This window comes from Solanum pennellii, chromosome 3, assembly GCF_001406875.1.
Source record: "Solanum pennellii chromosome 3, SPENNV200".
NCBI lineage: Eukaryota > Viridiplantae > Streptophyta > Magnoliopsida > Solanales > Solanaceae > Solanum > Solanum pennellii.
This window is the reverse complement of record NC_028639.1, coordinates 73,047,491-73,075,132: the sequence shown is the minus strand read 5'-3', so window position 1 is coordinate 73,075,132 and position 27,642 is coordinate 73,047,491. Positions and strand designations below refer to the sequence as shown.

Genomic DNA, 27,642 nt, shown 5'->3' with positions numbered 1-27,642 from the left:
TTTGAAAATAATTTTTAGTTTTGATTTATAAATGAAAAATGTTTTTTTAGAAATATTTTTATTTTTATTAGAGTAGAAAATAATTTTTGAAATTGAAAATAATTTTTAAAAATAAAATTGATCTTTTTTTGGGGGAAAGGGATAGGAACGAAAAATAAAAATTTGAAGTTAAAAATATTTTTAAAAAGCAAAATTAATTTTTTGGAGAGGGGTTGGGGTTGGGGGGGCTGGTCGGTGGGGGTAGGGTCAAGAATCAGGTGAAAAAATAAAATTTTGAAATTGAAAATATTTATTTAAATTGATGTTTTTCCCAAAAAGAAAAAGTAATTTGAAATTGGAGGAGAGTTATGGAAAATGTTTTCCTTAATTTTTGAAGGGAAGTCATTTTCCTTAATTTTGAGGAAAATGAGTTGATTTGGGAAATATTTTCCGAAACTTTTGTCCCAACCAAACATGAGAAAATTGGAAAACATTTTCCAGAAAATATTTTCGTTCATACCAAACACACTCAACATATTCTATACTTGCGGGATTTTTAGAACTTGAGCACATTATGCTAGCTAAAGTTGAATTAGACAAAAAAAAATAGCTATTGTATTTGTGAATTTCATCCATGACACACAGTATCAAATTGGACCGTGGAAGCCCAAATATTTGTTGAAGGCCCTAATTCCAAGCCCAAAGTTTAGTCCGTATGTGGGCTTGGGATTTCTTCGGATCCTAACAATTCTCATGTTCCCTTCCTTTTTCCTTTGATTTTTTTTCTTCATGTTTGACAGCTAACTTTTTTAATTGTATTATTTGTCCCTATCCCTTTTGCAGTTTCTAGATGGGATAATTGTATATAATAGCAAACTAATAACCTAAAATAAATGAAGTAACTACTGTTTGATTTAATTGTGTCCCATAGCAAACGTTTGCCAAAGTTTGTCAGTCGCCTGTCTCCCAAAACTCTCGCTTGCCACTCTCCCATTCTCGCTCGCCACTCTCCCTCTGCTCGCCTCTCTCGCTTTATACAAAAAGAAGTGTATAAATTGTGTTTCTGTTTTGTATAAAGTGAGAGAAAATTGTATATACACATGCAAAAACATATATCTTCGTGCTATACACTTAATTATACAATTTACAAACATTTTACTCCGATTCAATTGTATACAAATGCAAATTTTATACAAATATTGCAGCGAAAAGGTCAGCGAATTATACAATTGCAGTGAAATACAATTTTCTCTCACTTTATATAACAAAAGTGTATAAATTGTGTTTCAGTTTTTGTATAAAGCAAGAGAAAAACATATATATTCTTCCTATACACTTATAATTATACAATATACAAATATTTTACTTCGATTCAATTGTATGCAAAACAAAATTTATACACATATTGCAGCGAAATAGGCCAGCGAATTATACAATTTAGGCCAGCGAATCATACAATTGTATATGTATAGCGAATTATACAGTTTTATGTTTGCTATGGAGCGCAATTATGCAAACTTTGNCTAGCGAATTATACAATTTAGGCCAGCAAATCATACAATTGTATATGTATAGCGAGGCCAACAAATTATACAATTGTATATGTATAGCGAGGCCAACGAATTATACAATTTAGGCCAGCGAATTATACAGTTATATATGTATAGCGAATTATACAGTTATATGTTTGTTATGGAGCGCAATTATATAAATTTTGTTATAACATACAAATTTGATTTTTTTGTTTGGTATACGTGAAAACTGTCCTTTTTAGATTATAAATTTGATCCTACTCATTCATAAAATTATTAAATAATACATCAACCTACCATCTAAACAGGTCCTAGAAGAAAAAGCAGCTTTCAAATTTTACCAAATAGGCTTTGCCTTTTGGTGCAGTGAAGAGATGATTGTTGGAAGACACTTTCATACTCCTTAGATTAGTAAATAATAGCATGACACTTGTACTTGTCACGACTCCTTCCTTATCTTGGACTTAAATTCTGCACTAGCCCAAATAATTATTTTGTACAGATATTTGTTTGTGATCAACATCAACAGATCCGAATATCAACGGCATCTTAAACCACACAACACAGTTCCAACCTTCACCACTTGAAACGTTTCTAAAATGATAAATGAGTTTAAGTTAGGAAACTACCTTCCCTTCGCGCTTTTAAACATACCATAATATTTATATCACCTATTAAATTACATTTTTATTTACAAATTCGACATAACATAACGAATAAATATATAAATTGAAAAGAAATTTATTTATTTTTTGTACTAATGAACATCATTTTTTAAATTCAAACCATATAATATAAATTGAGACGGATGAGTTTATATTAGAAAAAGAATTGCCTTTTCATGTTTGGGTTCGCGCGACTTTCATCTTATTTGTGATTAGTCCCTCCCCTGCCAACTCCCTCCGGGAAAAAATGGCTGAGCGAACTTCTGACCGTACCACTCCCCTCCTCCGCCGCAACTGGTGGCGCAGCCATCTTTCCGCTCATACGTTCACCGGCTCTCTCCGCCTGAAAACCTCCCTACTTTCCGAACTAGGTGGCTCCGTCGGCGATTTAGGCACTTACATTCCCATTGTCTTAGCACTCACATTAGTCAGCAATCTTGACCTCAGCACTACCCTTATATTCACTGCATTCTACAATATCATCACCGGTGCTATTTTCGGAATCCCCATGCCTGTTCAACCCATGAAATCTATTGCTGCCGTCGCCGTCTCTGAAATACCTCATCTCACTGTTCCCCAAATTGCCGCCGCCGGTATTACCACCGCCGGCACACTTTTATTCCTCGGAGTCACCGGGCTTATGTCCTTCTTCTACCGCTTTATTCCTCTCCCTGTTGTTCGCGGCGTTCAGCTTTCTCAGGGCCTCGCTTTTGCCTTCTCTGCTATCAAATACATTCGTTATAACCAAGATTTTACCTCTACAAAGGCTACCGCCACCTCCCCACGTTCGTGGTTTGGCCTTGACGGCGTTATTCTGGCTCTCACTTGTGTGTCTTTTCTTATACTCGTCACCGGCTCCGGTGAAGTTGTTGAGGACGACGAAGATGAAGACGGGAGCGATCGGCGTAGATTACGAACACTATCAGCAATTCCGGCAGCTCTTATAGTATTTTTACTGGGATTGATCCTCTGTTTTGTTCGTGATCCTTCAATCATTCACGATATTAAATTTGGCCCATCAAAAATTCACATTTTGAACATTACATGGGAAGATTGGAAAAGCGGTTTTCTCCTGGGAGCGATTCCTCAGATTCCGTTATCCGTATTGAATTCGGTGATCGCTGTGTGTAAATTGTCAGCTGATTTGTTCCCGGAGAAGGAAGTGTCTGCAACTAGAGTCTCTGTAAGTGTTGGACTAATGAATTTGGTGGGTTGTTGGTTTGGGGCAATGCCGTGTTGCCACGGTGCAGGGGGGCTGGCTGGACAGTATAGATTTGGTGGGAGGAGTGGTGCATCGGTGGCGTTTCTTGGATTGGGTAAATTGGTTCTTGGTTTGGTATTTGGGAGTTCATTTGTGAGGATTTTGAGTCAGTTCCCTATTGGTATACTTGGGGTGCTTCTGTTGTTTGCTGGGATTGAATTGGCTATGGCATCAAGGGATATGAACTCAAAGGAAGAATCTTTTGTTATGTTGGTTTGTGCTGCCGTTTCATTGACGGGTTCCAGTGCTGCATTAGGATTCGGGTGCGGTATCGTGCTGTTTTTGCTGCTGAAATTGAGGGAATTGGACTGCTTCCATAGTTGCTTTGGGAGATCAAACGCTGAAACTAGTCTCAATCCATAAAATGTACATTTCTTCCATAAATTATTTATCTTCATTTGCTAACTTAGTATATCTATCTATTCCTTACATCAATCGCTTGTTTCTTGAGCTACTATCCTTCATAATCCTATATATATCTTTGAGATCATCAACCAAAAAAAAGAGAAAAGATTCTGTATTTCTTGGATATCTGTTTGATATATATGGATCTTGTTTGCAGAATGTGTGACTATACCAATTAGGAGGCAATGTGGTTGTTGTTTGGTCCAGACTTACATTATGTTTGGATCATTGTTATTTATTGTATTGTATTATATTGTTACTATATCTACAATGTTTGTTTTCATTGTTATTTATAATGTATTGTATTGTATTGTAAAATTTCGTTGTTACGTAACAATAGAAATCCCTAGTTTATGGAACAACAAGTTTGGTGTGTTTTCATTGTTAATTAATTTCTTTTTCCTATTATATCTTTACATCATATTCCAAAATACTATTTTACCCATTACCTTCATTATTTAAATGGAAAAGGACCTAAAATATACTCAAAGTATTGAAAACAGTACAAAATTACCCTCCATCCACCTATTGGCTTCAAAATAACCTTCCTACCCACCTATTGGGTCAAAAATATCATTGTAATCCACTTTTTGATTCAACATTGACCACTTATTTAACGATTTTATATTTAAACTATTTAAATATTTTTTTAAATACGTGGCGCTCAACTATTTTATAATTTAACTTGTTAGTATAATCTATAAATCAATCCACTACCCACTCATTACTAATTAAAACCCTCTAAATTAATAAACCCGTCACATTATTAATGCAACAACAGATTAGGTACTGCCAATTGAGTGTTTTTAAAAATTTGAGGCGAAAATATCTACAGAATTTAATTATCATGCATTCAAGTGTCTAAATAAAAATTACCGATAAACTTAAAAGTCTGACTATGTTCATCTTAATTATTCTTACGTCTCAATTATGTGATGTTAATTCATAGGTAACTTTTTTTCAAAATAATATATTAAAGGTTTTAAAACAAATCATAAATATTTATAAAATTATATTTTAAAAAAGTGCATGAATTAATTCGGGATATATTACTTCTTTACCTTTAATCATAAATTTCTAATCAATTTTGAAAGAAAATGTCCTCCTAAATAAGCGGCTCAACCTAAATTTAATTGGGGCTTCGATTCGGACTCGAATAATATCGGATGTCATTTTCAGGAATCTATGATTTCATCGTGTTTTAATAGTATTTATGACGATTTCGATACTATAATTGGATTATTAATTGGATGAGGTTTAGTTACTAATGAGTGGGTAGTGAGTTGGTTTATAAATTATATCAATAAATTATATTATAACCAATAGTTGGACGCCAAGTATTTTAAAAAATATTTAAAGAGTTTAATTTTAAAACAATTAAAAAAGTGAACAATTTTGAACCAAAGATGAATGTTAATTTTGTATCATTTCCAATACTTTGAGGGATTTTAGACCCTTTTCCGTTATTTAAACCTAGTCAAACCTCCTCCCCTAGAATAATTAAGGATAATGAAATAAATTTATAAATTATAATACAGTACGATACAATCAAACCAAAAATTAAAATGTTACTAAATAACAACAAACTATACAATTTAGCCAAACACTGTATTTACCATACAATACAGTACAATAAAGTACAATACAATATAATACATTATGATACAATGGATAACAATGATCCGAACAAAGTGTTAAAGGAAAGAACCTGAATTTATAAATGAAACACTACAACAAAAACAATTTTGAGCGACATTAAATATTGACACTAGTAAAGAGTGCTAAAGTCTTTATCGACATTAGTTAAGTGTCATTAGAATCAATGTCGGTAAAGGCTGGGACATATATAAAGAGTGACAATTGCCGCTAAAAATACATATTTAGCGACAATTAAGAATTAAATGCCACTAATGGTCATTTTTATTATAGTGAAATCGAACTAAAAATTCGCTCTAAGGTGAGGAAGAATCAGGAAAGACGTTTTGTTTGAGTTGGGGAAGATTGTCTTCCAACAATATATAACACTCTCTGAATAGTAAAGTATTTAAACATAAAGTAGCAATCTGAGCCTATTGAAGAATTAACGTGCCTCTAGGTGATTTGAGTAGTTGTGTACACTGTTTTACAATCTTGGCGTGAAAAAAAATGGACAGAACAGAACGATTGAGTGATTTTCTCATGCTGATTCACTTGGCTAATGTAAGAATAGGTTCATGTTATTTCAAAGCTGAGTTATGACTCGAATTACTATTGTGTATCTAACAGCAGGTATCTATCTATAGCTTTAAAATTCATGTGTCAAGATGAATTTGTGCAATGACAGAAGCATTTGACATTCATGTAGTTTCAAAGCGTCATATCAATTAGCATGATGCAATTTGTAAAAATTCAGAACTACTATTCATCCTGAAGTGAAAGATGTTATATATAATGTCACTGACTTAGATTGCAACTAACACTCTATGCAATGTGGCGAGTCATGACAATAAGCTCTTGAGTACAGAAACAAAGCTATGTGACTGTTTATGCTGTCTTGGGAGCAGTCAATTCTTATACAAAACTGCATCTTTGGAACAACCATTTATTTTTTTAAAAAAACAATGGGGCTACTTCCTTTGAGAAGCTCGCATTTTAGGGTTATTTGATCAATTAAATCTGAATCATTAAATTTAATTTATGCATATGCATGCTTTCAAGAAAATTTGAAAGAAAATAAAGAAAAGACAAATCAAATTTGTTTAATATTTTCTTACGCCCATCTAAGGGCTAGATCTAAGATTCAAATCTATTTCTTTCTTTTAAAAAATCTCTTCTTTTATTACTCCATCTAATCTCATTTCCTCCTACCAAATTGTTAATACTTGCACTAAAAATTATTTGTTTTAAGGAATCCCTCTTAAACGCTAAACCTTGTCGAAAAATATGATTTCTTTTTAAAAAATCATACTATAATCTTCATATATTATGAATCACAACATAATAAGTGGTAGACGTTACTAAATTTCTCTCAATAGTTTGAATAATATAAGAAATTTATTATTCATTTTTCCTCACCCATTACATTGAAAATATCTTTTCCTTTTACTTGTCCGGTCTAATGTATTAAAAGAAAAATAATTTCTTTTCTTAATTTAAGGGTGTGTCCTTTCTAGTATGAACAACCAAAAGTCAACTGAGTGAGTAGTTCAAGAGCAGTCCCCTGAAAATTAGGTAAATTGATTAATTGAGATCTGCTTAATTAATTAAACAACTATTTTGGTTCTTTCCCGACCAATATGATACTTCTTTGATCTCATCTTATATGACTTTTTTTTTATAAATAATTGAATCATAATATTTATTTTTTATAAAATTAATGTATAAATTATTATATTTTATCAATTATATCATCAATAGAATTGTTAGTTAATCCGATCATTTGTTAATAAAAATGATTTAAAAATATTAAATAAAAATAAAAAAATAAAATTATATTATAATTTAATACAAATACAAAATTAAAAGATGACATATAAAATGAGACACGAGAATATTAATAAGAAAACAGAGATGGAGCCTAGAGGAGTTGGTACATAGTAGTTTGTAAGAAAAATTTGACTCAACTTCAACAGTGTCGCCATCATCAGCTATCTTGACTTCAACTTCACACCTTACTCTCTCTACTTACCCTAATTATCAAAATCAAAAGCACCAACTTGTCCCTTTTTTTTCTCAAATTGATCATCACTTTCCTTTGATTCTTTGTTCTATTTCTCTCTTTCTATGAAGATTTGAGTTAGCAGGTAAGTGCACCTTGCTATTTCCTCATCAAGATTCACTAATTCCTATCTCAAAGACTTGATCTTTATAAGTTCCCAAGTTTTTCTTTGCTGTTTTGATTTCGATTTTAGCAAGTTCAAATCTTAGTTCTAAAAACGGTTAGTCATGAATTTCTCTGTTTTCCACTAATACTTGAAGAATCTTGATTTAAGGGGTTTGGGGAAATGTCTTTTTTTGCTTCTTATTGGACAATGGCTAGTATTATTATCTGGTTGATGTTTTTGTCTGTTGGTTTTGTTCATTCTTATGTGGTAGATGGAGAGTTAGGACCTAGGACTAGAACTTCTATGCCTTACAAATATGAAAGAACTGATGAAGTCAAAAAAGAATGCGCTTTTGTTTTAGCTTCTGCTTCTGAATTGGAACCTGATGATAACAGAATTTATAGCATAAAACATGAATTAAGTTTTCTGAATGGAGATTGGAGGCAAGTGTCTAATGGGGCTGCTTCAATAATGCCTTTTGATGATAGAGATCTTTCAAACAGATCATCGGATCTTCGATCTCCGTTGAACTTAGTTTCTTTTTGGGTTACGAATGTTGATCGTGCTCATCAGTCTAAGAAATCAGTGAGTGTGAGTGGGATATTGCAGATTGGTATCACCCTAGATGGCTTGTTTTCAAGTAAACCATATGAGAGAAGTCCTCATTTTGATATTTGGCCCGGTCATTCCCAGCTTTCGGTGACTTTTGAAGGAGTATACATTGAATCGAAGAAAAATCAAGGGGAAAGAGTCATGTGTTTGTTAGGGACAACAATGTTGCCTTCTCGTCAGCAAGAGTCTACTGATCCATGGCAGTGGGTAAAGGAATCTGGTTATACTAATCAGCCACCTCTTATGCAAGATGATCGAATTTTGCTCGTGCTTCATTATCCTAGAACAAATACACTGACAAATAGAGCTATTCTAGGAACCATGAAAAGCTTAAACCCAAAGACGAGTTTTAAGTACTTTGATGAAGTTCAAATGTCTTCTTGGCTGGGAACTTCTTCAAAGTACGAATTTGGCTCTGAAAAGTTTGTGTCAAAAGCTTGTGATCCATATCCGTACAAAGATAGTCTCAGTACTGAGATAAATACTTATAGAGGGCTTGACTTCTGTTATATTCTTCAAAGATTCACTCAGCAAGAAGCCTTAACAGTTGTGCCGAACTGGAAATGCAACGGTACAGATGATTTTTGCAGTCAATTGGGTCCATTTAGATCGGACAAGGAGATAAATGCCACTGATGGGGGTTTTAAGGACGTCAAGCTTGTCCTTCAGGATGTTCGATGTGATACAATATCTGTAAAAGATAATGTCACTTCTTCTAGGGTCTCTTCTGTGTTTAGAGTGATTTCTCCATTGGAGAATCAGTTCACCGCAGCACAAAGGACTGGGCTTAGTAACATGACTCTTTCTGCTGAGGGAATTTGGAAATCTTCCAGTGGACAGCTTTGTATGGTTGGTTGCCGTGGAGTAGTTGGTGCAGAAGACAGCAACTGTGATTCGCGAATCTGCTTGTATGTTCCACTCTCCTTTTCTATAACACAAAGGAGCATAATTATTGGCCATTTTTCCAGTATTGATGGAAGCAGTAGGCGTTACTTTCCTTTATCATTTGAGAAACTGATCCGCCCTGTTGAGCTGTGGGATCAATATACTGCTTCTCGTCCATACTACAAATACTCAAAAATCAATGCAGCTGCTACAGTCCTTGAGAAAAATGAGCCCTTTACCCTTGGTTCAATGTTTAAGAAATCACTGTTGACATTCCCAAGACTGGAAGATGCAGATTCTTTTTCCGTCAGCCTTTCGATTCTTTCTGAAGATCTCTCCCTTCACACCTCAGCAGTTGCAGATCAAATCGCTGGTTCAGCTAACCAAAGAGTTGAAATTGAAATGGAGATTCTTTCTCTTGGTCAAATGTTTGGGCCTTTGACAAACGGTTCCATTGGTGAAAAAGAGAATTCTTATCATGCTAAGGCTGAATACACAGAAAAACAGCTTCTCTTAAATGTTTCTGCTCAACTTAGTCTCACTGGGACGTCATACAATAACATCTCGTTGCTTTTTGTTGAGGGAATGTATGATCCACATGTCGGAAATATGTACCTCATTGGTTGCAGGGATGTTCGAGCCTCCTGGAAAATTCTATCAGAAAGTATGGACCTTGAGGCTGGATTGGATTGTCTGATTGAGGTGGTTATAACATACCCACCAACCACTGCTCGTTGGTTGGTCAATCCAACAGCTAAAATCTCCGTATCCTCTCAAAGAAATGATGATGATCCACTCTATTTTAATCCCGTAAACATTAAAACATTCCCCATTATGTACAGGAAGCAGCGAGAAGACATTCTTTCCCGTAGGGGCGTAGAGGGCATCCTGCGCATCTTGACACTCTCTCTGGCGATATTCTGCATTCTCAGCCAACTATTTTACATCAGAGATAATGCGGAATCTGTTCCGTATGTCTCGCTTGCCATGCTAGGTGTCCAAGCTCTTGGATACGGCCTGCCTTTGATCACAGGTGCAGAGGCTTTGTTCAAAATTATGGGTGCTGAAATCAATGAGACTCCATCTTATGATCTTGATAACAGCCAGTGGATTCGTCTGATTGATTATACTGTCAAGGTTCTTGTGCTAGTTGCCTTTTTAGTAACAGCGAGGCTCAGCCAAAAGGTGTGGAGATCCCGTATCAGATTATCAGCAAGGAGCCCTCTTGAACCACACCGTGTTCCAAGTGACAAATGGGTACTTGTCAGTACAGTGGTAATGCATGTTGCTGGATATATCATTGTTCTGTTTATCCACTCCTTCAATACAAGCCAGAAACCTCTTCATGCTGAACGTTACGTAGATTCGACTGGAAATTTTCACACCTTGAGGGAATGGGAAACTGAATTGGAGGAGTACATGGGTTTGATTCAAGATTTCTTTTTGCTTCCTCAAGTAATAGGAAACCTTTTTTGGCAAATCCATTGCAAACCACTGAGGAAGCTATATTATATTGGACTTACGTCGGTTAGACTTCTGCCTCATGTGTATGATTACATCAGATCTCCTGTTCCCAATCCCTATTTCTCGGAAGAATACGAGTTTGTGAACCCCAGGTTTGATTTTTACACAAAGTTTGGAGACATTGCCATACCAGTGGCTGCAGTTGTACTGGCAGTTGTTGTGTATATTCAGCAGAGGTGGAACTATGAGAAGCTTAGCCAGACGCTTAGACTGGGCAAGATTAAGCTTCTACCAGTTGGGTCCCGAGTTTATGAGAGGTTACCTTCTGCTGAAGCTGAACTTACCTCGGCTGTCAATAATCATGTCAAAGACCGGGATGTGGACTGACTGACTTGATGACTGAGATTATTACTCTTGAAAAAGAATGTCTACTGACTGACTTGTTGTATGTACATTTTGAGCACTTTGTTTCTTGCGGAATTGTTTGTTTTCTCAAATATGTTTTTACCTGTCTGATAATGAGGTACATAATTAACTGAATGAATCCATCATGCATGAGATGTTCCAAGAATTTAATTAACATTCTAATTACTGGTTCAACATAATCATGTTATCGTATATAGGCCCTTACCCTATGTTATTAAATTCACTATTTTGGAGGATCAGAAATATGGCATTTTTGAAGAGTCGAAACAAGACTTTGAAAGAGAAAAAAAAACTCGAAAAAGAGGGAAAAAAAGATTAAGCGCCGCTGCCGGGGATCGAACCCGGGTCACCCGCGTGACAGGCGGGAATACTTACCACTATACTACAACGACTTTGATGTTGTCTAATCGAGTATATTTTTAAAAAATAAACAATTTTTTCAATAATTTAAGCACAACAAAATCACATGACAACGATTTGACAATATACAATCTAATGACTGAAGAAACCAATTAGTATCTATTTTTATTTTCTTTCCATTAAGTTGTTTGTTGGTCTCTTAAATAATTTAATTACTATAAAAGGTTAAAAATAGAACGATTTTTAACATTCTTAATCAGATATCTCTTATTTAATCTCCAGAAATAACTTTCCTAGAAACTATTTTTACTCATAATGATGATTCTTTCAGAAGCCACATAACCTTGATCAAATTGCCAAAAGTGTATACCAATCAGAAACTTGCAAAGAAACAAAAAGAAAATTTTCAAATAGGAGAAGAAAATCAATGACTTTCAATTGAAATACGATATTATTTTGAATGTCCTTATGATAAACCAACTCGTTTATATAACATATACACGGCCATATTGAATTATTGAAAGTTGTCATATATCCAATATTATCTCACCTGAATATGAGTTTTCATCATACAGAAAGGGCAGCAACAATTGAGAAGACAACTCTCACGGTCCAATCAAGACTTAACATTATCTAGTTCGGAGTTTAAAGGCCAAAAAAAGTTGACAAAAATTATAAAAGGGTATATCAAAAATTTTCTAACCAAAACGGTAAAATCGCTACTTACGTAGCGATTTATTTTGACGGCGTTAAAAGCAAAATCGCTGCTCGAGCAGCGATATTGCACTTTTTTTTGGCAGCGATTTCTTTTATTGTTTTTTTAAAGCTTTTTTTTAACAAATTGCTGACAACGCAGCGAGTTTACTGAAATTTTAATTTTTTTTTTGTATATTTTAAATTGTTGTATTTGCAGCGATTTTAGTGAAATTTGTTTTTTTTTTTTGAAATTATGAATTGAAAATCCTGCATTTGCAGCTATTTTAGTTCTTTATTATTTTTGCGATTTTAGTTATTTATTATTATTTTTTAAGTATATCGCTGCAAAAGCAACGATTTTAGTTTTTTTTTTTAATTGTGTTTTATAATCGCTGCAAAAGCAGCGACTTTTAGTTTGTTGTTTTTTTTTTTACAAATTTTTAGTTTTTTTTTTAAAATTGAAACATCTTTTTTTAAAATTTTATTTTATAAAATTAGTTTTAAATTTTATTTAATTTTATTTTATAACATTTTTAATTTTATTTAATTGCGTATTTTAAATTGCTGCATTTGAAGCGATTTTGGTGAATTTTTTTTTAAATTATCAATTGTAAATATTTATAAAATAAAATAATAAAATAAGAAGTTTCAATTTGAAAAAAAAAATCAACTAAAATTTGTAAAAAAAAAAAATACAAACTAAAAGTCGCTGCATTTGCAGCGATTACACAACACAATTTTTTTAAAATAAAAATTAAATCATTGCTTTTGCAGCGATTTACTTATAAAATAATATTAAATAACTAAAATCGCTGCAAATGCAGCGATTTTCAATTCAAAAATTAAAAAAAAAACAAATTTCACTAAAATTGCTACAAATGTAGCAATTTAAAATACACAAATAAAAAATTAAAATTTCACTAAAATCGCTGCCTTGCCAGCGATTTGTTAAAAAAAGAAACTTAAAAAAAAAACAATAACAAAAATCGCTGTCAAGGCATCGATTTCAAAATAAAAATAAAAATTGTGCAGTATCGCTGCTCGTGCAGCGATTTTACTTTAACGCGGTCAAAATAAATCGCTAAATCAATAGCGATTTACCATTTTGATTTAAATTTTCTTTTAATATACCCTTTTAAAATTTTTATCAACCTTTTTTGCCCTTTAGGCACGAACTCTAACATTTATCTTTACAAAAGTAAATATATTTGCATGAGTGAAGACATAGCTATTTTTTGGTTTGGGGTTTGGCATATATTTTTTTGTGGAGAAAAAGGCACATGATTTGTTAAAACAATCACCACTAGTATGGAAGTGTCTGCCATCACTATATCTATCCTTAAGAACGGGGTTTTTACCCACCAGTGAGCACAACATCACTTCTTGAGGTATACACAAAGACACTAACCTAACACATGTACGCCGTAATACATTTGAATGACTAAATGTGGGCTTTTGTTTTCTTCTATGTTTCCTATTATTATTTTTTGTATAAGAAAGATTGATTTGCCGCTATGCCGTCCTAATGTTTGATCTAATCTACTTAATCTTGTCCTCCTCTTTCTATTTCGTAAGTTGTAACGTAACATCCCTAAAAACATGTTTCTTCTTCTGTCTTCTAATTATGCTATTTATGTTCACACTCGTCTTATTTAACACTTTATTTGTGAAGAAAACTCAATTATTTATGCAAATATTATTAAAGTAATTTTAATAAACATAAAAATAGGTATGAATTAATATTTTTTTTCTTATTTTTAAAATTTTATGCTCAGTCAATCGATGCTATCGCTAGGATACAGCGTCTTCCCTCTATCCACCCACCGCGCGCGACAGAAGTGCCAACACACGTTGTTCCTTGTTTGCATCTCATATTTTTTCTTCTTCTTTTTTGAATGATGATGTATATGATTGACCTTTAACTTATCTTCTAGTACTAGTAAGCGCCCCATTTCTATGGGAACCCTTCATTTTGTCCAATGTGTTTTATATTATATATATACACACACTCATTTTGTTTCACATTAATTACCTTACTTTAATAATAATATATTACATGTCTACTTTCGATGTTATTATATTATAGTAAAGAATATTTGTACATATCTTATATGTGCATAGAGCCATATTAAAGTTAAATTTTGTTAGTTTAGTTTTTTAAGATTTTTGGTATGGAATCCAATATGTTCTTGAAGTTAAATATTCATAAAATTAAACTTCTACATATAAAATTATATTCTGGATCGAAATAATGAATTAAGACGAATCTGCTGACCTAAAGCTCCTTTATAAAAGTTCTCACAAAGATAAAGGTTGATCAAAATTCTAACAATGGGTCAAAAAGGAACATATATATATTTTCAGAAACAAAAAAAAAAAGTGGATACTTCTAGTTATAATTAACCTACTTGGACACCACTTTGATCTTTAGAATTGGCAAACCCAATACGAGGAGCGCAAAGCCGAACAGATGAAAGTGCTTTGTTGAAATGTTTTGCCTTAGTTCCCAAATACTCACTCCACGTCACTGGCCTATACATTTGAGGGTTCCTTTGGTCTACCAATTTCGACAGGGGTGAAATTTTCACCCCTGACGGTGGCCCATATAGATAGGCCACTGAAAGACGATGTCGAGTCCTGTTCACTATCGCCCGATGTAGAACACTCGGGTACAACCCGTTTGACAATATGTGTAACAAATCACCCACGTTGATAACTAATGCCCCGCGAAGCGGAGGAACCGTTACCCACCCGTTTCCTTCTTTCAATACTTGTAAACCACTTGTATTGTTTTGGTGAAGGATTGTTAATAGGGTAGAATCCGTATGTGCAGCAAGACCCATAGCCCGATCCGGATCCGGACAAGCCGGGTAAGAATTTAGTTGTAGGGCCGAACTACCGTTTCTTGGGCCAACGGCCCATTTAACATCTTCTTTTGTTATTCCAAGGGACCCAAGCATTAAACCCATTAATCTTCCCGCTAGCTTTTCCATTTCATTTTCGTACTCTTCGATGACGTCACTGAAAAATTCAAAAAATAATAATTAAAGATACGAAAAAAAAAAAAAGCGACGAAAAATTGTGTAGGTAGGTGCACGGATTTAATATTTTTTGAATAGGGTTTAATTAATGTGTACCAGAATTTATTGTAATCGTATGGCCAAAGTTGGCGGGCATGTTCAAGAGGGGAGCCAAAAATAGTGAATCCTTCGGACCACATGAGCTTATCGAAAAAAGAAGAAATTCGAGCCACGCCATAGCCAGCGATGCCATCGGACGATCGAGCTGCTTTTAATTTTTGTTGCATCGGAAGGGAAAATAATCTCGTCCCGTATGTTTCCATATGGTTAAGTAATCGGTGCGATATATTGTGGTTTACTATTTGGAAGGCACCCCATGTTTTGCATGCATGGCCAATTCTATCCATGACAAATTTATGATCATCGTTTAGATCGATTACAGGAATAGACTCCGCATTAATATTACGCGATTCATCGTTGTCTAATGAGGATCTCCATGCATGTGATTCGGGTAATTCTTTTATCGAGTACAAATCGAGTTGTTTTTCTGATGAGATAATTGAAGGCATAGTAGTAGAAATTAGGAGTTATTGGAATTGAAGAAGAGGAATTGGAATTTAGTTGTATGTGAAGAGGTGATGAAAATGAGAAGAATATATATATAGACAAGGAATGCTGGGAAGAAATAATAAAAAGTATATAGAAATGAAAGACTGTAAAATTTGAGTGGTTTTGGGGAAGTGTTGGTGTCGATATAAGGAAGGGGACAAGAAATGAAAGGAAGCAAATGGATAGAATAGACTATCATTGGACAAACGAAAGATCAAAAGTTTAATGGACCATCCTGTCCTCAAAGAAAAATTTAATCCATAACATATACTATACTATACTCTAATATATCTCCATACCTCCAATTTCGACAGTTAACTGAATTCAATTCAATTATGGAATTATTAAAAAAAAAAACAAATTGAAAATATATACAAGAAACATCATAAATCATAATTAAAGATAGACAAAAATTACGATTTGAATTTCAAAACTCAACAAATGTGATCAGAGGAAAAACTAAGTGGGGGTTTCTGAGTTCGGACGAATTCAATAGTTTTTCCATATGTATAAGAAAATTGGCAATTTTGTTAATTAAAAGCTACGCAAAATTGATTAACGGCTTAATAATAAGGAAGGGATCATGAAAATGCTTTCCACGCTAGTTTTCTAGGTTCAAAAATATTTTTCTTTTTTATCTTAAACTTTAAACTTCAACATTTTTATTCTGACTCTGCCAATGTCATATAAATTGAAATATAAACTTCTGCACGTTAACGCATCTATCTCTAATATTCCTTCCCACACATATGAGACATTCTTTCTCCCTTTATAGTTATAACCATTAACATCGCAAAGTTGTATGGGTATATATCATTAGTCATGAGTTTAGATAAGATATGTTTTAATATTGTCCTAATTAGAAGTCAAAATGAGAATTTGCATTTGGTATACTATTAAACAAGTATTTAACCAAATATTGACAAATAATTGTTTATATAGTTTTAATAAAGATTTATATAAATAATAGATTGGCTATAGTACATAAAACGTCACTAAATTAAGATTCGGTAAATTAATAATTTTTAAGATAATATTTTTTTCGATTCCGATCTGGGCCAATGGAAAAATTCACTTATTTTGATAAAAGTACAAATATCTCTAAGACAATTTAGTGAAATGTAATTCTATTGTGTTTTGCTTTTTCATTAAACTTTAAATCTAATTGAAGTTCATTTCTAATTTTTCTTATTGCATCCAAAAGTTCTGGTGTTGTCCTTTTGAATTGCATCAAAAAAATCGTGAAGAGTTTTAGATAGGATAAGTGTTTCCTTACGCGTGACTGATTTCAAAGGTATAGTATCATCTACAACTTCATCATCAACACTGTGTTTTATGGTATCCACAATTTTTCTAAATTTTGGACATTTGATCAATATGTATAATTTATACCTGGATAATCTAATAGGTTATTGACGTCCATTTTATTAAGGTGACTGAGATCATTAATCATGACCTTAAGTTCATGAATGACATTTTCACAAGTGGATTCATTCAAATTCTTTGAGATTTCATCATCCAAACAAATTTTGTAGTGTAGAAAACAATTTGTTGTTGTCTCTTGCTGAACATTTATTGTCCAAGCCAGAATTTCAAAATTGATAGCATACAAAACATTAGTCTTTCATGGACCAGTTTCATGTCCACTTCTTATCCTTTTAATATCCAAAAATATGTTTCGATAATACATTTTCAAAATTCATATTATCCCAACATCACAAGGTTGAGTCTTAAATCACTTTATAAGTTACCAATTATTGATTTATCAAATTAAATAATATCTCTATAAAATAATAACATTTCACGATCATAACTATATTAATTTTATGAGGTTTTTACTGTAGACCATTTGATGTACATTATTTTAATGATTTTTAAAAGATATCAAGTTTATGTCCCAATTAAAGATGAAAATTGGACAAACTATCTCTGTGGTTATAACATAAAATTAAACAAAATTTATCTTGATTATGAAAATGATATGGTCCTTATTTTTTATGTCAGTACATTGTGTATATATTGAACATCAAACATAGAGAAATCTAAAGTGAAAATCATTCAATTAAAGTGTCTAAGTGAAATATAGTGTCAACTTTAATAGCTCACTAATGGATTTGACCACAAATGTTTATATTGACTTAATAAAATTAAATAATCTTTTAGTCCATTAAATATATTTACAGTACTCTTGATTTTAATATAATTATTATTAGTTTGGTAAATTGTTTACTATGTATTAAAAAAATATGCCTAATAAATTAGATAATTACTATGTAAGTTAACGAAACAATAGTTAGTTGATAAAATTTATTTATTGATTTAAAAATAGATGATACACCTTCATGATGCCTAATAAATTTAGTAAATGTTTGAAGATAAATACATGATTTAAATTAAAGCTATCGAATTCGACTCAAATCATACATTGACTTCGAGCTCCTCTCTTGCATCTTAATTGAGAATACTGTCACTAGGGTTGTTCATGGTTATGGTTAACAATCAAACTGAATTGTAATCCAGATCAAACCGATTAAGAAAATCAATATTTGGTTTAGTTTGATTGGGTTTGGTTTTTATATTTTGAAAATCGATATTAATTGGTTTGATTTTGATTTTACTAAAAAACAACTGCAAAAATAATCAAACCGACCGATAAATTAGATATATAAATTTTATAATTATTTATAGATTATTCATAAATAATTAAAAATATTTTATTAAATTTTAATTAACTTAAGTTTTCAACTTTATCATTTTCTCAACCTCACTAAATTTAGCACAAGTATAACAATCTCAAATCTAAGTTCATCAAAATTCATTTTAGTCTTTACATATTGTATTTCACATAAAATAGTCACACACTCTAATATCGCTTAATTGCTTGACTGAACCGACATTAGCATTTCTGTAGATTGTTCATTTAATTGGTGTTTATGTCTATCGAGATATGTACATACTCAAAAAAATTATTACTTTCAACCTGAATAAATCAGAAAAACTTAACCAAATCGACAATAACCAAACCGATGATAATTTTTTTCGTTTGATTTGGTTTGGTTCTAGAATTTAAAAAATCAATTAACTTAATCTAATTTTAATTTTAATCAATAACCAATCCAAAACGAACTAAGAACAGGAGACACCAACTTTAATACTAGGTACTTGTTATATCCAAATCCCACTGTCAAGATTTTGACTATTCCAGTCACATATTTTAGACATTATGCACGTAATAAGGAAAAGCCTTATGAGGTGAAATTTTCAATACAATTTTAAAGTGGAAATTCGTAGCTAAGATTTTTGATAAATAAATGAGGTACGATTAAATTTGTCTATGAACAGTACAGTTCAGTTTGTAATTACAAGTCTACTAATATTAACGAAGTTAGAATTTTCTCATATCAAAATATAAATAATTAAATTTTTTTTAGAAAAAACAACGATTACATATTTACCTTGCTATTTAATATAATATTTCAATAAAATATTATCATTTTGAAATCTTTTTTAAGTACATGTGACTCCACAAATGCTTATAGGCTTTAACTTTATTTTTTTATCCTATACTGTACTGATTTAAAATTCATACAAGGCAAGCTTGACAGCAAACTCCTTTTGAGTTGTAACTGCTAGTGGTGAGAAATGAGTTATATGTCTGTTTATTTCATAAGGTTTTGTCTTGTTATATCAATAATAATATCATAACTTCCCTACTAGCTAGGTCCTAATAATAATATTTGATCAAACCTAAACATAATATGTAATGCTTTTTCTTCCCTGCCCCCACATGACATCCTGATCCTAGAACCAAATGCCCCAATTCCCCTCTCCTATTGGCCTATCAAATTTATGACAACAATACCCTCCACATATAATCTCTAGCATTTGGTTTTTTTTTTTTTTTTTGTATTGAAGAAATTAAAAACCATAAATCTCTATAATCTTATGTTTACTATTTTCATACTCAAAGAGGGATAGAAAATGGATGAATAATCTATAAGAAACATTAGCAAGGGTATTTTCGTCATTAAATAAAAGTTAGATCGTTATTTTTATGTTCTATTTGAACTTCTTTCGACGAGCAGTAAAGTCGCTTTTAATATCTTTAGCGGTTAGATTTTGTGTGTTTTGTCCCCTTCTTTTAGTCAAACACACTTAAATTTCTTTAAGCAATCACTAATTTTGTCAATTTATAGATTTCTTTGTTTGATTGGTGTACTTTTGTCTCCCTAACTTTTTCTTTTATCTATCTTAGACAAGATAGGTGTTATGCAAAATTCTTGATAAATTTCTTCTACTCTTTTTTATTTTTGGTGGTATAGGCCATAAGATTGTGTGGTGGTGGTGGTCACAGAACCTAAAGAGAACAAATTAAAAATAAATGGCTCCTAGGAGTGTCAATTTTGTGATCATTTGCTTATTTATTGGGACAATCATATCCTATCATGTAACAAAAGGATATATATTTATATTATATATACAAGGACACATGAATAAAATGACCACCATATTACTTGCATATGCACTTCACGTGGCATAGACGTGATTAGGTTGGGGCATTATATTTTGCTTTTGTGTGTTGGCCTATATCAATTTTAGGCTAATGTATACGTCCTACACATAATCTATTTTTCTTGTCACATAAATAATACAATGAAGAATATTTGTGTAGCAAGTCCAATCAAGAAACGTTAAGAACATAAACCTTTTGTTCAAGTATTCTTATTATATATACTGGTATATCACGCAGATCAATAGAATTAGAGAATGTCTTTTAAATTTTATTATTAATCTAATTATTATAAGCTTGAAATGTTTAAGATCATGTGTCAAAGAATTATAAATAGTCTTACAAAGTTAATTTTAAAAATATGATTGATTCAAATTGAAGTGAATTGGATAAATTAAGAGCTTGTGTTAGATGGGCTTAAAAACTGGTCAAATTGAACTAAAAGTCATTTTTTACTTTATCAAAGTGACTTAGAGCCTGTTTGGCTCAGCTTAAAAGCTGGTCAAACTGACTTAAAAGCTGGTTTTTGACTTATTTAGCTGTTTGGCAATACTTAAAATAACTTATTTTAAGTTAAAAAAACTTATTTTAAGCCAAAAGTTAAAAGCTAGGGTAGGGGTGCTTTTTTTTTTTTTAGCTTATAAGCTGTTTTAAGTTGACCACATTTTTACCTTTTTGCCCTTAATATTTTTATACAATCTCCAAATTACCTACATAACCCTAACATCTCTTTCTTCCATTTTTCCCTTTTCACATGTGGGTGATAGACAATTACAATTACTAATAAATGAAAATAAGAAAAATCTTAAATCTTTCAAGTGATCTATTCAAATTATATATTATTAAAATGTAAAATAAGTTGCACATATAACTAAAATAAAAATTTATATTCCTCTTATAAATAGTTTGTGATAATAAAGAAATATGTGAATGATAAACAATTATTATTACTTATGGATGAAACAATAAAATCTTAAATCGTTCTTTGATCTATTCAAATTATATATCTTTAAAATCTATAATAAGTTTATATTCCTCTTATAAATAATTTGTGATGAGAAAGAAGTATGTGAATGATAGCAAAATATAGTTATTTATAGCTGTAAAATATAAATTAATTAACTTTTATTATGTTAACAACTTATAAGGGTATTTCAGACATTTTGATTTAAAAAGTTGTTTATCAGCACTTATTTGCCAAACACATCAACAACTTTTTTTTAACTTCAGTACTTTTATCCAAACGCATAACTGCTTATTTTAAAAATAAGTTTCAGCACTTTCAAAAGTACTTTTTTAAAGCTGCTTTTATTAAGCCCATCCAAACGGGCCCTTGTTTGAAGTAAAAAATGACTTATTTTAAGCCAAAAGTTAAAAGTTAGGTGAGAGGTGTTTTTTTTTTCCAGCTTAAAAGTCATTTTATGTTGATCAAGTACATTACCATTTTGCCCTTAATTATTTAATTATTATTAGTATTAGTATTATATTATTATTATTATTATTATTATTATATTATTATTATTATTATTATTATTATTATTTGTGATGATAAAGAAATATGTGAATGATAGGAAATATTATTACTTATGAATGTAAAATATAAATTAATTTTGTTTTGATTTTTTTTAAGTATAAAAATCTTAAATTAATTAAAAAAATTTATCATGTTAACAACTTTAAGGGTATTTCAGACATTTTAATTAAAAAAAGGTGTTTACCAGCACTTATTTGTCAAACACATCAACAACTTTTTTTTCAATTGCAACACTTTTATCCAAACACATAACTATTTATTTTAAATATAAATTTTCAGCACTTTCAATAGTACTTTTTAAAGTTATTTTTTTTAAGAAAATCCAAACATGCACTAAGAAGCAGAAAGTAACTGTGAATTTAATTGCCCCCTTGCAACTTTAGGGTTAAGTTGCCCCTACTGATATAGTGTATAAATTATGTATAAGTATGTATATTATTTTAGTATAAAATACACATTATTTATAAACTTTGTATATAATGTGTAAATTAAATGATGGGATAATTTAAACCCATAATTATAACAATTTTTTTTTACTCTAACATAAAGAAAGAGTACAATTGCATTGCTTTGAATTTGTGATCATATAATATTGTTGTTATTATTATTGTTTTTATATAGTATAGTAATAGGTGTTGGTTTGTCCATAGAACAAGGATACAAAAGTAACAACATGAGTTGCTCAAATACCCATGAGCTAATGAGGTCTATTCGAGTAGCATATTGATGGAAGATGTGAAATTTTACCTTCTAAGTTTCGATTAACTAATTTTGCAGCCTTGAGTATACTACACTAGAAAAAGTTCACTTGCATAATTAATACTATTATATTTGATTTTTTTTTTTACTTTTTAAGATAGATAATGCAGCTCATTAAATATATTATTTTACAATATTCCGTAACTAGAACATATATTATATTATTAATTATAAGTCGGTTTATATATATAATAATATATAAAATGGAAAATAAAAATAATAAGTTATATATAAATGATTACATTATTAATACTCGTATGACAGCGGTCGAGCAAGCCCCCCATGTTCCAGTTTATTAATTTTGTAACTTGAACATATTTGGCCAAAATTCTAATGTATAATATATAATAATCTTAACTTAGGTCCAAGTTAGTGTCAAGTAGATAGAATATAATATAATACTTCCTCCGCTTTATCTTATCTTATTTTTATATTGAAAATAAACATTTTATTCATCGATATTTTTTTACTAATCAAGAAATATTTATTTTTATTTTTTCCTTAGTATCATTTGTTTTAAATAATAACTACATAAAAGTAGTAATATTAACTCGGAAACAACGCTAATTTAATAAAATATATCTCTAATTAAAATATTTAAAAATTATGTCAAATTAATCCGAGTCAAATAATATGAAATGAAGAAACATATATTTAAAATTAGCTTTTTGGGAGTAGTTATTATTACTGTACAACAATAGTTGTTCGCTATACTATTTTAGGATGTCTAATAATATTTGTGCACTATATAAAATTAATGAGTATTAATTTTTGAATTGTCTTTTATTATTAGTTATATTTATTTTTTTATTATATTTTTCAATATATTATATTAATTATAATCAAACAATGATATAATTCAATTAATTTAATTTATAATTTTAGAAGAAATTTGTAAAATTAATAATTTATAAATATTATTAGACATAAAGAATAGTATAAATTAATTATTTTTAATAATTGTGGTGTTACATCATCCTGCAGGGAAAATGCTGTCGGTAAACCCCAAGTAGTGTGGATTGGGGAGCAGAATTTATTTACTATAAAGAATTGACAAATCACACTATCTTTTTTTTTTCCCATCATAAGTGTCTTTTCAACTGTTAATATTTTAATTGAGAATTACACTTCAAGAAATATCTCTTAAAACCAGATTTAATTGTTTTCTCCTCAAGGAGAAAAAAATTAAAAATTTTATGAAGTCTCTATCATACAGTAGTTTAGGTAATATAATAACATAGAAAGCCGTATATTATAAGTTTATAAAAATAATTAAATATTATTTTACTTGATTTTTTTAATTTTTTTTATACGTAGTTATTTTTGTTTAAGTTATTCAGAATGATCATCTTTGTCAATAATGAGATAGTGTGTGTCTCTTTAATCCTTTACGCCAACATGGCTAAATGGACATGTCCGCCATTCAAATATTTTCTTCATCTAATTATTATTTTGTTGAGTAAATACTATATGTCCATTAAATTAGAGAAACCTCGGCTCGTGGGTCTCTTACTTTACCTTATAAGCTAATTTATTAGCTAATAGACCACTTTAATAAAAAGTCAATTGGGTGCTTTAATATTTCTTTCAAATTGTTTTGACAATGACAAATAATATAGGCTTCCAAATTGAAATTATTGTACGATTTTATTTATTTATAAAAAGAAAATGGTATATTATGCTAACTTGAGATAACATAATTTTTTTTAAAAAAAACTCTCTCTCTCCTAATAATCTGGAGACATCACTTCACTCTCAGATTATATGTTAGTGCACACTGTATCTGGTACAAATGTTATTATTGATATTAATCTCAATTATTTCAAACCTAAATCAGTACGTATATATCGAAGGAAGGACTAATGTTTTCACGAATTCTGAAAAATATGAGATTATTACGATTTGAAAAATTTTGAGATAAAAGGTAATTAACATCCAAATTTGAAAATGTATTTTATTTTAACACATGATTAGAGGAGTGACAAATTAAATGTGTTATGTTAAATTTCCAAACTCGAATTATAAAGTTTAAATCTTTATTAGTAGGTGTTTGGTCATGTGATACCATATCACGATATGATATCTTGAGATTGAATCAGAGTTTGGACATGCGATTTTACGTTGATTCCATCTTATGATATCATCTCATGAGATGTGATACTATATTCTCCAAAAACCATGATATGGATATGAGAATATAATATCATGATTTGAGTTATTTTAATACAAAAATTGATCCACAAGTTTATATTTTGTTGAAACAATCCCACATTTATATCTACTAACCATTTATTTCACATGTAAATAAAATTTATAATCACATCATTACTTTTTAAAATTTATTATTTCCACCGACATAAAATTTATTATTCTCACCAATATATAGTCACTTTAACTTATACTTCACGATTGTTGAGTAATAAAATCTTGAAAAGCCCGTGAAAAAGGTTTCGTTTTTATTCAAATATATTGATGAAAAGTGAAAATTAAGTTGAAAGTTGATTGAAACAATTACTTAAGTGGAAAACAAATATCTTGTAGTAATTTATTATGCGATTTTATAATTTTTTGTTTATTTGATAAAGTTGAATAAACAATTGAGACTATTTTAATAGTTTTAGAACTTATGAAATTTTTATATTTATGAAAAAAATACAATACCAATATTTCATATCACATATCCAAACAAAACTTCAATTTCAACTAATAATGTCATATCATGATACCATATCGCATAATCAAATGGGCCATTAATATAGCATATAATAGAATCACTGAATATGATAAAAATTATATTAATAATATCACCTCAATAAAATATTACAATATACAAATTAAAAATCAATCAAACTTTAATACAAATATTAAACCGTCACTCTCACTCAATCGAGTGGGGCACTCGAAGAAAGGGGCATATCGAACAAGTACGGCAAATTAAGTCCCACTCCACTTTTTTTTATTTTATATATATATATATATATATATAATATATATATATATTCGTAAGGAATTAAAGATTCTTATCACCATTCCGTAGTGGCCACAAAATTACAATCATTAGCTTATCTTTTCGATCTTTGTAAAAAAAAAGTAGATATATATAAAATATATCTTAGATCTAATGGGTCCATATATAACGTGGTACCTAGCTAATTTTGCTAAGTGATATTCAATAAATAGATTACGTAATCCTGATAAATTAATTACTTCTTTAGGAGTTTTACTCAAGTAATGGAAACATAATTACTAACAATGTTTACACTATTAAATCCAACTAATTAACAATAATTTAACAAAGAAATTGCAGTTCATTAATGATTATAATTTCCATAATTAGTGAAGTCGATAATGACATATCCAATGTTTTTTTTTTCCTTTCTTTTTAAAATGGATATTGACAAATTGCATGAAACGTCAAAGTCAATAATAGAAAATAGACTGTCCAATATAAGTGTATTAAAATAATTTATAAGGGAACACAATATTTTATCTTGTTGATTTTATTCCAATTTCAATGAGTGGTCAATTTTTGGTTTCCTTTTATAGGAACTAATTATATAAGATTCAGAAATGGCATTATTTGGGCCGTCATTGTCCTTCGAAATTGTAGTTATAACGCGGTTTGAAATTAAACTTTTTCATATATATTTGAATTATTAAATTCCTTTGACTTAAGTTTTTGTTTTACTAAATTGACAAAGGGAGGATAACAAGTTTCTTTAAAATAATGATTTGAATTTTCTAAGCGTTATATAATGAAAACTGTTTTGAATCATCTTTAAGTAACAATCAGTCCCAAATAAAGTCATATATATTTTCATAATTAAAAATAATTAACTCTTGAAATCCAATGATTTATAATTATATAAATATTAAAATTTATCTTAAATAGACATACATTCGGTGGCGGAGCTAGGATTTTGACAAAGGGTGTTCAAGTGCTAAAGTGAATCTGCTCTTCTTAAAAAGTGGGGAAAAAAATTGCTACTAGTGAAATTCAAACACACAAACACTTTAAATTTGTGTATCTTTACTCTTGCCTGAAACCACTAGATTACATCATATTGTTATGTCAAGGGTGTCCAAAATATATTATTTAAATACTTAATTTATCATTTTACTTATATATACGGTATAATATTTCGATAAAGGGTGTCAGATTGGATATCCTGACACAAGTGTGGCTACGCTACTGCATACATTTGAAAAATCTTTTACGTTCTGTTAAGTTTTGTATCTGATCAGATAATATAGTATAAATTTAAACGAAGAAATTAGAGATGAACAAGCAGATGCGGGTGGGAGAAGTAGAAATAAAATTATAACAATACAACGCAAATGTGGGACGGGTGCGTGTTAATGCTTAAAGTTTTTACAAATTCTTGCTTCTTGAAATCGTAAAGTTCACTGAACAGTCAAGTGCTTCAGTAGTTGATACTATATGCTTTTATGCTGGCTTCATTTATTAAATAATTTGCTTGCAGCATTAAAATATTTGTTCATCATAATTGCAAAAAATATTTCCTTAAAAGTTCATATCCTTTTTCTATTTTATTGCCAATTTAAAAATTAAGTTGGCAGGATGGGGGCGGATTTATGCGGGGGTAGAATAAGAAATATAAGATACGTCGTACATGATCCGATCTTTTGAATATCAAATTAAATTATTTGTTTCGAATTTTGAAATTTATAAATCAAATCAATAGAACTGATTTTCAACCTCGGGATTTTTCAGATTTTTAAGAGTTTTGAATATTTCCAGTAAAGTATTTGTATAAATATATAATTTACTATTTTTCAAATATTTCTTTAGTCTTACCAAAATATAACTATATAAGGTGTTCTTTAAAAAATAATACAAAATATGATATGATTAATGACACAAAAATATTCAACAAAAAAAAGATAATGAAATCACGTAAAACAAATATTACAAATTAACAAGTAATAATGAAAATGATCATAATTTAAAAGTATTAAATCACGCTAAAATTAATTTAGTACGCATTAGTTACCTGACTAAATATTAAAGAAAATTAAAATTAAATTATGTATTTTAATTGTCTAAACCAATGTAAAATTAAAAAAACAAATATTCAATATTATTGTCATTATTAGTGTT

At 30.2% G+C, this 27,642-nt stretch overlaps 3 protein-coding genes and 1 non-coding gene across 4 annotated transcripts; 2 read left to right on the top strand and 2 right to left on the bottom strand.

Annotated features, from left to right (window-relative positions):
- The first annotated feature begins 2,316 nt into the window (after positions 1-2,316).
- On the top strand, positions 2,317-4,131 carry LOC107015085 (molybdate transporter 2). Its single transcript, XM_015215252.2, has 2 exons — positions 2,317-3,803; positions 4,000-4,131. The coding sequence occupies exon 1, from the start codon at positions 2,424-2,426 to the stop codon at positions 3,798-3,800; it is 1,377 nt and encodes a 458-aa protein (XP_015070738.1). The 5' UTR covers positions 2,317-2,423; the 3' UTR covers positions 3,801-3,803; positions 4,000-4,131.
- Positions 4,132-7,402: 3,271 nt separating this feature from the next.
- LOC107012100 lies at positions 7,403-11,211 on the top strand. Its single transcript, XM_015211838.2, has one exon. The coding sequence runs from the start codon at positions 7,826-7,828 to the stop codon at positions 10,991-10,993; it is 3,168 nt and encodes a 1,055-aa protein (XP_015067324.1). The 5' UTR covers positions 7,403-7,825; the 3' UTR covers positions 10,994-11,211.
- A 141-nt stretch (positions 11,212-11,352) lies between these two features.
- Positions 11,353-11,424, bottom strand: TRNAD-GUC. Its single transcript has one exon. It is a non-coding gene; the product is annotated as a tRNA-Asp (tRNA).
- A 2,928-nt stretch (positions 11,425-14,352) lies between these two features.
- LOC107013769 (gibberellin 3-beta-dioxygenase 1-like) lies at positions 14,353-15,804 on the bottom strand. The gene is made up of 2 exons (XM_015213646.2): positions 15,226-15,804; positions 14,353-15,109 (listed from the first exon to the last, which is right to left on the bottom strand). The coding sequence occupies exons 1-2, from the start codon at positions 15,675-15,677 to the stop codon at positions 14,488-14,490; spliced, it is 1,074 nt and encodes a 357-aa protein (XP_015069132.1). The 5' UTR covers positions 15,678-15,804; the 3' UTR covers positions 14,353-14,487.
- Positions 15,805-27,642: the final 11,838 nt, after the last annotated feature.

Coding starts and splice junctions, on each gene's coding strand:
- LOC107015085 (XM_015215252.2), top strand. CDS start 2,424: ATGGCTGAGCGAACTTCTGACCGTACCACTCCCCTCCTCCGCCGCAAC.
- LOC107012100 (XM_015211838.2), top strand. CDS start 7,826: ATGTCTTTTTTTGCTTCTTATTGGACAATGGCTAGTATTATTATCTGG.
- LOC107013769 (XM_015213646.2), bottom strand. CDS start 15,677: ATGCCTTCAATTATCTCATCAGAAAAACAACTCGATTTGTACTCGATA. Junction 15,110..15,225: donor TACGATTACAATAAATTCTG/GTACACATTAAT, acceptor TGAATTTTTCAG/TGACGTCATCGAAGAGTACG.